The sequence below is a fragment of the Bombina bombina genome, chromosome 11 (assembly GCF_027579735.1).
Source record: "Bombina bombina isolate aBomBom1 chromosome 11, aBomBom1.pri, whole genome shotgun sequence".
NCBI classification, from domain to species: Eukaryota; Metazoa; Chordata; class Amphibia; order Anura; family Bombinatoridae; genus Bombina; species Bombina bombina.
In genome coordinates this window covers 37270110-37283273 of record NC_069509.1, presented here as the reverse complement: position 1 = coordinate 37283273, position 13164 = coordinate 37270110, and the positions used below count along the sequence as shown (strand labels likewise).

Sequence of the window (13164 nt, the reverse complement as noted above, 5' to 3'; positions counted from 1 at the left end):
CAAAATAGTCAACAGGGTCGCAAGAAGCGTGTGGAAAAACCAAGGCGCAAAATAACTGCCCATGAACTGAGAAAAGTCAAGTGTGCAGCTGCCAAGATGCCACTTGCCACCAGTTTGGCCATATTTGAGAGCTGCAACATCACTGGAGTGCCCAAAAGCACAAGGTGTGCAATACTCAGAGACATGGCCAAGGTAAGAAAGGCTGAAAGACGACCACCACTGAACAAGACACACAAGCTGAAATGTCAAGACTGGGCCAAGAAATTTCTCAAGACTGATTTTTCTAAGGTTTTATGGACTGATGAAATGAGAGTGAGTCTTGATGGGCCAGATGGATGGGCCCGTGGCTGGATTGGTAAAGGGCAGAGAGCTCCAGTCCGACTCAGACGCCAGCAAGGTGGAGGTGGAGTACTGGTTTGGGCTGGTATCATCAAAGATGAGCTTGTGGGGCCTTTTCGGGTTGAGGATGGAGTCAAGCTCAACTCCCAGTCCTACTGCCAGTTTCTGGAAGACACCTTCTTCAAGCAGTGGTACAGGAAGAAGTCTGCATCCTTCAAGAAAAACATGATTTTCATGCAGGACAATGCTCCATCACACGCGTCCAAGTACTCCACAGCGTGGCTGGCAAGAAAGGGTATAAAAGAAGAAAATCTAATGACATGGCCTCCTTGTTCACCTGATCTGAACCCCATTAAGAACCTGTGGTCCATCATCAAATGTGAGATTTACAAGGAGGGAAAACAGTACACCTCTCTGAACAGTGTCTGGAAGGCTGTGGTTGCTGCTGCACGCAATGTTGATGGTGAACAGATCAAAACAATGACAGAATCCATGGATGGCAGGCTTTTGAGTGTCCTTGCAAAGAAAGGTGGCTATATTGGTCACTGATTTGTTTTTGTTTTGTTTTTGAATGTCAGAAATGTATATTTGTGAATGTTGAGATGTTATATTGGTTTCACTGGTAAAAATAAATAATTGAAATGGGTATATATTTGTTTTTTGTTAAGTTGCCTAATAATTATGCACAGTAATAGTCACCTGCACACACAGATATCCCCCTAAAATAGCTATAACTAAAAACAAACTAAAAACTACTTCCAAAACTATTCAGCTTTGATATTAATGAGTTTTTTGGGTTCATTGAGAACATGGTTGTTGTTCAATAATAAAATTAATCCTCAAAAATACAACTTGCCTAATAATTCTGCACTCCCTGTAATGTTTGGGAAGGGAGGGGGGCAATACCTAGGTGTTTAGTTCCATAACTGCCATTCCCCTCTAAGTTGTGCATTCAAAATATAATCTGTGTTTCTGAGGGGGGGATATGATTTGTTTCTGGGTTATAGTAGGTAGTGAGAGTATATAGGGTTCCTATTTTTTAATAAAGTTATTTGTTCTAGTTGTTATGGCTCCTAGCGAGTCTGTTTGTTCACAGAACACTTGGCGTGTGAGTGCATGTTTGATTATGGTGAGTGTTGGGGGTCGTTTTCACCAAAATGGGCCGGCATCTAAACTTAGATTCTTGCATTTCAAATAAACATACCAAGAGAATAAAGAAAATTTGAAAATAGGAGTAAATTAGAAAGCTGCTTAAAAATTCATGCTCTATCTGAATCACAAAAGAAAAATTTCGGGTACAGTGTCCCTTTAAGGAGAGTTTGTAATGTTGTCAGAATCTCTGCCCGAAATGTGTACCGTTAAATCTTCTAAGATAAATCATTACATCTTGTTAATGTTAGGTTATTTTATTTTGTTGATTTATTCTACCTTATTTGAAAAATGGGAAATGTGTAAATAATACCTTGTTACTTCACTATACAGAGATAACCTTTAATGTCACTTAATAGAAAAGGACTACTAATTAAGTCATTACAATACCAAGACAACTTCCTAAACATTAAAGGAGACCACCAGAGGGTTGAATCAATGAACTCTACCTTAATAAATCCGATACTTAAAGGGACACTGAACCCAAAAAAATATTTTTTCATGATTCAGATAGAGCATGCAATTTTAAGCAACTTTCTAATGTACTCCTATTATCAATTTTTCTTCATTCTCTTGCTATCTTTCTTTGAAAAAGAAGGCATCTAAGCTAAGGAGCTAGACAATTATTAGTTCAGAACACTGGACAGCACTTGTTTATTGGTGGGTGCGTTTATCCACCAATCAGCAAGAACAACCCAGGTTGTTCCCCCAAAATGGGCCGGCATCTAAATTACATTCTTGCTTTTCAAATAAAGATACCAAGAGAATGAAGAAAATCTGATAATAGGAGTAAATTAGAAAGTTGCTTAAAATTTCATGCTCTATCTAAATCACAAAATAAAAAAATTGGGTTCAGTGTCCCTTTAAGAGAAATATAATTGATACCCGGACTCTCTGAAGTAGGACTTACAAGCCGTATATGATATACACAGTCCTATTGTTAAGTTCTGACATGTACAACCAATGTGCTTTTCTAAAAATGTAAACTGTATGTAAAAGCAAGGTATCACAATAAAAATATGTTTAAAAAAAAAATGGCTAAAAACGCTCTGCATTATCCAGTGTTAAATAATTTGTTAACGCGATGCAAATAAAAACGTATTTTACTTGCTAAAACTTGTTTTTATTAGTTGGAAATTGTACTAAATACTTAGAAATATTTTCACACATGAAAAAAAAAGTTCTAACCTATAACTGATTATCTGACATTCAAAATAATAGATTTTATGTTGTTTGTATTTGCAAATTAGTATTGTTGTCCAGCAGGTGGCGATGTTGCTCTTTTTCTGTTTTGCTGAAATAAAAATCTTTAAAGGGACAGTCTAGTCAAAATTAAACTTTCATTATTCAGATAGGACTTGTAATTTTAATCAACTTTCCAATGTACTTTTTTTTTTTTTTTTAAATAATTTTTATTCAGGTAAATCAGATAATAATCATGGTAACATGCCTGTAGACATACAGCCAGACTCATACATCTAATACATAGGCATGTCTTAGAAACCTTGAACAACAATAGATCCTCATCGTGAGAATATGCACATGTGAGGTACCTCATTTTATGTGTAAACATGTTAGCTTGGACAAAACCAAAATAATTTAATAACTGTGAATTCTGAGACCTAGTTTTCGTAGAAGGATTTTGAACACGAAAATGTAGGTCCTTGTGAGTCCACATCGTTTAACTTCAAATACTATATGAAATAGCCCTCAAAAAAAACACATACCCCATTAAAGGAATATATGGTAAGGACTACAGTAAGAGGGTATCAAATTAAGTCTCTCAATATACCCTTTAGGTTACTATAGGCCTGTGTGAAGTCTCAAATTGCGCAAAAATTAAGTAAGTTACTAATACCTACTTAGATAGGAACAAAAGAAAGATAAAAGAGCTACCTCTCTCAACACAAGTAATAGCCTCCATGGACAAATAGTTACTCTGAGAACCTGCAACTATCGTACATTAACAATTTTCTAGGGATTATATTGTTTCAGTAACATGTGTGTGTGTAGCCCACATGATAAAACTATGGCCCCTAGGCCCTTATGGTATATTTTAAGGTCAAACATCACAAGTTCTGAGCACTGTATTTATACCCCCCAGTCATCTTAAAATCTCAGAGGTGGTCTGTCGTGGTAATCTAGCCTCTTTACACTACATGCTGCTTCAGGTGAAGGAACACAATATGAGACTAATGCCGGTTACAACTTCTAATGTTTAGGAGAGGCAAGGGAATATCATTTAACACAAAACTAATACTCAAATACATGCCAGTGTGAAGCCAAGTTGAGTCTCTTTTTGTAGAAAAACCTATACTAAATTAGATGAGTTCCAGAGTAGAGGAGGGAAGCCACCCCAGGGGGTCCAAGAGCATGAGTCCCACCAGAATACCTCTGTTCCGCATGCATCCAAGTAAATTAAGGGGCTTAATTCATGGCAGCACCACCCATAGTATTAGGGCCTCCATGTATTGCCAGTGAGTTCATGACAGGTTATATACCACCTGTACTATCTCGGCCGCAGACAGTACCGTGGAATTACTGAAGGAATCTATAAAGTAAAAACAAAAAACCTAGCAAGTTTAGTGAGTTAAATCTCATGGTGAATTTAAAGTAGGGAGGTATAGGCCAGTTATCAATCCAAAGGGCTAAAATCAACTAATAAGGATGCAGATGACTTCCATGAGCCGATCAAATCTAAGGCTGATCTGACGGTCAAAGTTAGCAAACAAGATCTGCACCTGTAAAAGGAGGTTCTCCTCCATAATCGGATGAAATACTTAAGCGTTGCAGTAATACAATAAATACTGCTTTACCCCGGACTACCGGGGGGGAGGTAGACAAGTAGGCCGCCGCCTCCGATGTCTACAGTCCAGTCCAAAACCACTAATGCTGCTTTAATAAAAAATATATCTCCCGACTTAGCTTGCCCTCTGTTATCAGGGCTTATCAAAGTCTGCCGAGGATGGAGTATCAGGTGGCAGATAATCTGCGGATTCTCTCCCTTGCATCGGCTGATTTCCGAATTGCAACCGCTCACTGCCGCTGCCCGGACACGCCCCCCATGTACTTTTATCATCAAATTTGCTTTGTTCTCTTGGTATTCTTATTTTTAAAAAAAACTTAGGTAGGCTCATATGCTAATTCCTAAACCCTCGAGGGCTGCCTCTTATCAAATGTATTTTAAATTTCTTTTCACAAGAGACTGATAAGTTCATGTGGGTCATATAGATAACAAGTTATTTAAGATCTAGCACAAGACAATACTTAATGCAAGACAATAGATAATAAACAGTCACAGCCATGTGATCAGGGGGCAGTCTGCAGAGGCTTAGATACAAGGTAATCACAAAGGTAAAAAGTATATTAATATAACAGTGTTGGCTATGCAAAACTGGGGAATGAGTAATAAAGGGATTATCTATCTTTATAAACAATAACAATTCTATGGTAGACTGTCCCTTTGGCCCCTTTTGCTACTATTTAAAGGGAATGGAAAGGTCAACATTGAAAAGTAGATTTTAATTTTAAACAGAAGAATTTTTGCGATGTGCTTCTAGCAAAAGTTATTACTGTTTTTCAGAGGCATACGCACATATACTGTGAGTCACCATAATGAGACAGTCTGGTACTTACCCATCTTTACCTACATTCCTGCAATGATTTGAAATGCAAGATTGTAAGTTTAGATGCTGGCCCATTTTTGGTGAACAACCTGGGTTGCTCTTTCAGATTGGTGGATAAATTCACCCACCAATAAACAAGTGCTGTCCATGGTTCTAAACCAAAAAATAGCTTAGATGCCTTCTTTTTCAAATAAAGAAAGCAAGAAAACGAAGAAAATTTGATAATAGGAGTAAATTAGAAAGTTGCTTAAAATTACATGCTCTATCTGAATCACGAAAGAAAAAAATTGGTTTCAGTGTCCCTTTAAGTGTGTCTTGTTAGGAAACCACTGTCTTAAAGGATAATCTATATCTAAAGTCTTTTTTTTTTAATTCAAATAAAGCAATTGTTCCATGTGCTTTAATGTACCTTAAAAGGGACATCAAACTAAATATTTCCTGCAATGCCTTTAAAGAATTTCAGTTTTTTAGTACTGTGTGTCCTTCCTATGTTATGAATATACTTAGCGGTTATATTTCTCAAATGCCACATGCCAGACCCTTATTTCAGAGGTATATTGTCCGTTCAGTGCAGGAGAGACCGTACACTACTGGTCACCCCTAGGCTGTAATGGAACCAAGCGCCCCCTGCAGTCTTGCTGAAACCAATAGACAATGTGCAAGTGTCTCTTTATTTCAGCACAATATATAATCTATCTATCTCTGGCAGTTGCATGATAAAAATGAACCACGGACGACACAAACCATCAGATATGAGGCATATTACATTATTTATTTATTTTTTTTATTAAGATTTCCAAACACAGTTAGTTGATAACATTTTGCTTAGTGGAAATAATATTGTTTCTGTGGACATCTCAGGTTTTTCCATGTGTGGTACTTTTGATTATTGTGCATTAAACTACATTGTTTGTCCTTAAAGGGACATAAGACTGCAAAAAAAACAAACGCTATAATATGTTAGAGTAGGTTATTATTACACTAACGCTTGTATGTAACTGTGTCTGACCACTGGAAACAGATTAAATACATAGTACAAGTTATGTCCAGAGCAGCAATGCACTACTAGGAACTATCTGAACACTTTATCTTGTGAGCCAGTAACAAGAGGCATATGTCTAGCCACCAATCACCAAGGCTGCTCCTGAGCCTACTTAGGTATGGTTTTCAATAATGCATAGCAAAAGAACAAAGTAAATTTAATAAAATAAGTACATTTTAAAAATCCCTTAAAATTGCATTTGTACCATGAAGGTTTAATTCTGACTGTGTCCCTTTAAGGTATTGTTAAACAGCTGAGACAGACAATTGTACTCTGGGCTTAATTATCTGAAAACATTAGGTCATATATTCCCTTTGTTCTGGTTTTTCTGGCTTTGCTCACAAGTGTTTGCTTTACACAATTAAAAACCTACTTCAGTTTATGGCAGACCTCCCAACATTTCAAAATTCAAAAGAGGGACTAGGCATGCTAGTATTATTATCACCAGGGGTTAGACATAGACTGACCATATTGCCGCTTTAAAAAGGGACACATATGAAAAATTCATATGTCAGGGCTGTGTAAAGAAATGCTTTGAATAATGTTCTGTTATAAGAACCCTGACATATGTATTTTTCATATGTGTCCCCTTTTAAAGCGGCAATATAGTGACATCATCACTACCAGAGGTAGGTTAGAGCAGTGTTTTTCAACTAGTGTGCCGTGAGAGATCCTCAGGTGTGCCGCGGCAGACTGACAACAGTGTGACATTTTTTAAACTTTGCTTGTTTTTTACTCCCAGTGCAGGGGTAGTTTGTAGGAGGCATGGCATAAAAGCACAATACATACAGTATGTGTGTGTTTGTGTGTATGTGTATATATATATATATGTGTGTGTTTGTGTGTATGTGTATATATATATATGTGTGTGTTTGTGTGTATGTGTATATATATATGCTGTATTAGGCTACAATGTGTGATTTTTTTAAAATTTTGGGATGGTGGTGTGCCACAGGATTTTTTAATGTAAAAAAGTGTGCCACGGCAAAAAAAAGGTTAAAAATCACTGGGTTAGAGGTTAGAGAGGTCACCATTACCCGTAGTCAGAGTGTATACAGCCTCCTTACTCCTGCTTAACCCACACACCATTCCTATTCCACAGGGAGTCTAACAGGTATCTAACCCTGTGAGAGCAAAGCCAGCTGCTTCTGAGTATGGGCCCAATAGAATGTAAAAAATGTTTTTAATGCATGGGGCAACCCGGGACAGGGGGACAGACCCATAAAACCGGGACAGTTGGGGGGTATGGTACAATTACAATAGTTACTACTTTACAACTAATGCCGTCTGTGCTGTAAAACAATCGCTCGTGAATCACACTTGCAGAATAGGACGATGTTTTCTACAGGGAAGATCGTCTCATTATTTATTTATCTATGATTTGTCTGTGTACTTTAATGCAACATGAAACCCAGACGCTTGATAGCTTAAAGGGACATAAAACCCAAATGTTTTTTTTCAGGATTTAGATAGAACATAACATTTTAAACAACTTTCTAATTTACTTCTATTATCATATTTTCTTTGTTTTCTTGTTATCCTTATTTGAAAAGCGGAAATGTAAGCTCATGAGTGTGCACGTGTCTGCAGTGCTATATAGCAGCAGTTTTGCTACAATGTTATACATTAGCAGGAGTACTAGATGGCAGCACTATTTCCTGTCATGTAGTGCTTCAGGCATGTGTATGCTACCTACCTAGGTATCTCTTCAACAAAGAATAACATAAGAATTAAATACATTTGATTATAGAAGTAAATTGGAAACTTTTTAAAAATTCTATTCTCTATCTGAATCATGAAAGAAAATGTTTGGGTTTCGTGTCCCTTTAATAAACTGGGATCCTTAAAAGGATTCATGAAAGAGGGGAGTCTCCTCTTTTCAATGAGTGGTGGTTGCATATACCTCTGTGATGCAGATAATCACCATAACAGCAGAGCACACCCACAGCTCCAGCCACCAGCAAGTTGCTCCTTACTTAAGTTCTCCATTGTTTGATAAAATGCCCCTCATTCAAATGAACTATCCCTTGTCCCTTAGGATAACGGTCCCATTAATCCCATGCTGTACTATTATGCCCCTGGTCATAAGACTAATGGGGATTGCCAACACTAGAGTTCTTTTATATAAGTCCCTCCCCCATTGATCACATGAGACCTTATTTCCCTATCATTAGCAGGTGAATGCCAAAGGAACATGTGTTCCCCAAATACAGCATATACTACACACACACAATATACCCCTGATATGACAACTCCCATCTTTCAAATTAAGTGACATACCCCTCTAGGTTGCAGATAAGTGCTATAGAAATGACAACCACCTCTATATAAGGTGACTTATGGTGTTCTTTGCTCTAAAAGAAGACCTATGTATAAGCACTGAAATATAACAAGTTAACCCACTATTGAAAGAGAGAGAGTTTCCCATAGAAATAGGAATCAGTTATAGTCCCTAGAGGCACATAGAGGAATATGAGACAATCAACCCCTTTTAAGTAAGTGATTCTGGTTCTTATCATCACCGACCAGAGCAATACATGATAAGAGTCAATATTTATAAAATGGGGTTCAGATAAGTGACTTCATGGCCCTATGGCTGTCATGTAATTGTCACAGCAGCAGCGGTCACCTGAAAGCAACCACCAGCCTCATTTAGTTCTGTTAGGGCTTCTAGAGCCAAGTTTTATTAAAGAGACAGTCAAGTCCAAAATAAACTTTCATGATTCAGATAGGGTATGTCATTTTAAACAACTTTCAAATTTACTTTTATCACCAATTTTGCTTTGTTCTCTTGTTATTCTTATTTGAAAGCTAAACCTAGGTAGGCTCATATGCTAATTTCTTAGACCTTGAAGGCTGGCTCTTATGTGAATGCATTTTGACAGTTTTTCACCACTAGAGGGCATTAGTTTATGTGTGTAATATAGATACCATTGAGCTCATGCACGTGAAGTTTCCTAGGAGTAAGCACTGATTGGCTAAAATTCAAGTCTGTCAAAAGAACTGAAATAAGGGGGCAGTTTGCAGAGGCTTAGATACAAGGTAATCACAGGGGTAAAAAGTGTATTTATATAACTGTGTTGGTTATGCAAAACTGGGGAATGGGTAATAAAGGGATTAGCTATCTTTTTAAACAACAAAAATTCAGGTGTTTACTGTCCCCTTAAGCCACTACACATCTGGGATATCCTAATAAATTTGAGAAGCAGGTGAGTGTAAAATAGTTTACATTTTATAGATCTATATATGATTGATTTTGCTTTTGTGCAAGTTCACCTGAATCTAATTCAGTAACTTGTTTGCAGAATCCGCATACAAAACCTTTGTTCTGCGTTTGGCTGGCTTAAAAGTCTAATAGATATGTTATCTTGCACTGGTAAGTTCAGTAAAAAAATAACTGCTGAATCATTATGTGTCAACCAGAAATGAAGTGTCTAATCAGAGTTAGATAAAAAAATATATAAGTTCAATCAAATGTTAAAAAGCATGAAAATAAATTTGACCTGCAAATCAAGCACTCTATTGTATTATTATATTGTTTAGTTTCTATGGGATGGGAGAGTTTAATTTTAGAATTCCAATGCTTTTAAAAGTTTGATTTTGAACTTAAAGAGACAGTCTAGCTAAAAATTAAACTTTCATGATTTAGATAGGAAAGTTGTTTAAAATTACATGCCCTATTTACTTGTATCATCAATTTTGGTTTGTTCTCCTGGTATTCTTAGTTGAAAACAAAACCTAGGTAGGCTCATAAGCTAATTTCTAAGCCCTTGAAGGCCGCCTCTCATCTGAATGCATTTGACAGTTTGTCACAGCTAGAGGGCGTTAGTTCATCTGTTTCATATAAATAACATTGTGCTCATGCACGTGAAGTTATCTAAGAGTCAGCACTAATTGCCTGAAATGCAAGTCTGTCAACAGATCTGAGATAAGGAGGCAGTCTGCAGAAGCTTAGATACAAGGCAATCACAGAGGTAAAAAGTATATTAATATAATAGTGCTGGTTATGCAAAACTGGGGAATGGGTAATAAAGGGATTATCTATCTTTTTAAACAATAAACATTCTGGTGTAGACTGTCCCTTTAAACAGTTTAATGTAATGTGTGTCGGTAGTGTATGTAATTTGACTTCCACACACAGTTTATTGACATATATTATACGCACATACATGTAACATGACACTGCTGCTTGCTGTGTTCCAGACTACTGCAAATACAGATCAATATCATTTGCTAATTTTTATTAATTCAAAGACTAAACATTACAGCTGAGCTGCTGAATAATTTCATTTTTTTATATAAACTTGTTACTATAAAACTGTTATATAATTCTTGCCAAAATCTATAAAGTATACTGTACACGTTTAGGAAAAATATTAGCTCACTTTGAGATATTTAACTGTGACGTTTATAATACATAATCAAAACAAATACTCCTTGCAGATTAGTCACTTGATTAGCTGCTGAGAATCTCTATTTATCTCTTCCCATCTCCTGTTTTTTTTCCCATTGTATATTCTGCAGTAACCAAGAGGTGAACATTCGCTTGCTTCTTAGTGTACATGTGCAGTAGTTAAACAGCCCAAACGTTTTTTAGGAATCATGTAATAAAAGATGTTGTGCATACGAAATGTCCATCGAGCACTTTTTTGTGCAATACTTGTCACTAAGTCTTTTAATGATTATGGCAGTTTGTAGTAGTTGTAGTATTAAATCACTGCTGCTAAACATTAAACCTATCAGGTGCATTTCCTCTTGTTTTTCATTGCCTTAGGCTGCCTCAGTCTCCAAAGCTGAAGGATAAATCGCTGCCAGCTACTTCCCTCTGATAATATTCATCAAACTTTTTGCTTTGTGACTCAGTGAAGTGGTTTTTCCAGTCGCCACTAATTCCTGTAGGAAGAAGAGATCCAGTGTGAACAAGGAACAGAACACATATGTGAATTAGTGTCAGCAGAACCCAGACCGAAAAATTACCTAAAAAACTTCCAGCTTCACCAGACCCTGTATTATTCTGCACAAGCGATGCACTAAAGCTCACATATCTGTGTATTCTCTAGTGAAAACACTCACCAGCCCCTATGTTATTCTGCACAAGCGATGCACTAAAGCTCACATATCTGTGTATTCTCTAGTGAAAACACCAACCCCTATGTTCTTCTACACAAGCGATGCATTAAAAGCTCACATATCTCTGTATTATCTAGTGAAAACACTCACCAGCCCCTATGTTATTCTGCACAAGCGATGCACTAAAGCTCACATATCTGTGTATTCTCTAGTGAAAACACTCACCAGCCCCTGTTATTCTGCACAAGCGATGCACTAAAGCTCACATATCTGTGTATTCTCTAGTGAAAACACTCACCAGCCCCTATGTTATTCTGCACAAGCGATGCACTAAAGCTCACATATCTGTGTATTCTCTAGTGAAAACACTCACCAGCCCTATGTTATTCTGCACAAGCGATGCACTAAAGCTCACATATCTGTGTATTCTCTAGTGAAAACACTCACCAGCCCCTGTTATTCTGCACAAGCGATGCACTAAAGCTCACATATCTGTGTATTCTCTAGTGAAAACACTCACCAGCCCTATGTTCTTCTACACAAGCGATGCACTAAAGCTCACATATCTGTGTATTCTCTAGTGAAAACACTCACCAGCCCCTATGTTATTCTGCACAAGCGATGCACTAAACCTCACATATCTGTGTATTCTCTAGTGAAAACACCAGCCCCTATGTTATTCTGCACACGCGATGCACTAAAGCTCACATATCTGTGTATTCTCTAGTGAAAACACTCACCAGCCCCTATGTTATTCTGCACACGCGATGCACTAAAGCTCACATATCTGTGTATTCTCTAGTGAAAACACTCACCAGCCCCTATGTTCTTCTGCACACGCGATGCACTAAAGCTCACATATCTGTGTATTCTCTAGTGAAAACACTCACCAGCCCCTATGTTATTCTGCACAAGCGATGCACTAAAGCTCACATATCTGTGTATTCTCTAGTGAAAACACTCACCAGCCCCTATGTTCTTCTGCACAAGCGATGCACTAAAGCTCACATATCTCTGTATTCTCTAGTGAAAACACTCACCAGCCTATGTTCTTCTGCACAAGCGATGCACTAAAGCTCACATATCTGTGTATTCTCTGGTGAAAACACTCACCAGCCCTATGTTATTCTGCACAAGCGATGCACTAAAGCTCACATATCTGTGTATTCTCTAGTGAAAACACTCACCAGCCCCTGTATTATTCTGCACAAGGGATGCACTAAAGCTCACATATCTGTGTATTCTCTAGTGAAAACACTCACCAGCCCCTATGTTATTCTGCACAAGCGATGCATTAAAGCTCACATATCTGTGTATTCTCTAGTGAAAACACTCACCAGCCCCTATGTTATTCTGCACAAGTGATGCACTAAAGCTCACATATCTGTGTATTCTCTAGTGAAAACACTCACCAGCCCTATGTTATTCTGCACAAGCGATGCACTAAAGCTCACATATCTGTGTATTCTCTAGTGAAAACACTCACCAGCCCCTATGTTATTCTGCACAAGCGATGCATTAAAGCTCACATATCTGTGTATTCTATAGTGAAAACACTCACCAGCCCCTATGTTATTCTGCACAAGCGATGCATTAAAGCTCACATATCTGTGTATTCTCTAGTGAAAACACTCACCAGCCCCTATGTTATTCTGCACACGCGATGCACTAAAGCTCACATATCTGTGTATTCTCTAGTGAAAACACTCACCAGCCCCTATGTTATTCTGCACAAGCGATGCACTAAAGCTCACATATCTGTGTATTCTCTAGTGAAAACACTCACCAGCCCCTATGTTATTCTGCACAAGCGATGCATTAAAGCTCACATATCAGTGTATTCTCTAGTGAAAACACTCACCAGCCCCTATGTTATTCTGCACAAGCGATGCACTAAAGCTCACATATCTGTGTATTCTCTAGTGAAAACACTCACCA

General features: G+C 37.6%; 1 protein-coding gene across 3 annotated transcripts in view; it reads right to left on the bottom strand.

Moving 5' to 3' along the window:
• Window positions 1-10234: 10234 nt before the first annotated feature.
• LOC128641997 (sulfotransferase 1B1) overlaps window positions 10235-13164 on the bottom strand; it is a 29863-nt gene continuing 26933 nt past the window's right edge. For all 3 annotated transcript variants that reach the window (XM_053694629.1, XM_053694632.1, XM_053694631.1), the window contains one exon: window positions 10235-11049. In XM_053694629.1, the coding sequence (XP_053550604.1) occupies window positions 10937-11049 (113 nt within the window). In that variant the 3' untranslated portion in view covers window positions 10235-10936. The remainder of the gene's footprint in view (window positions 11050-13164) is intronic.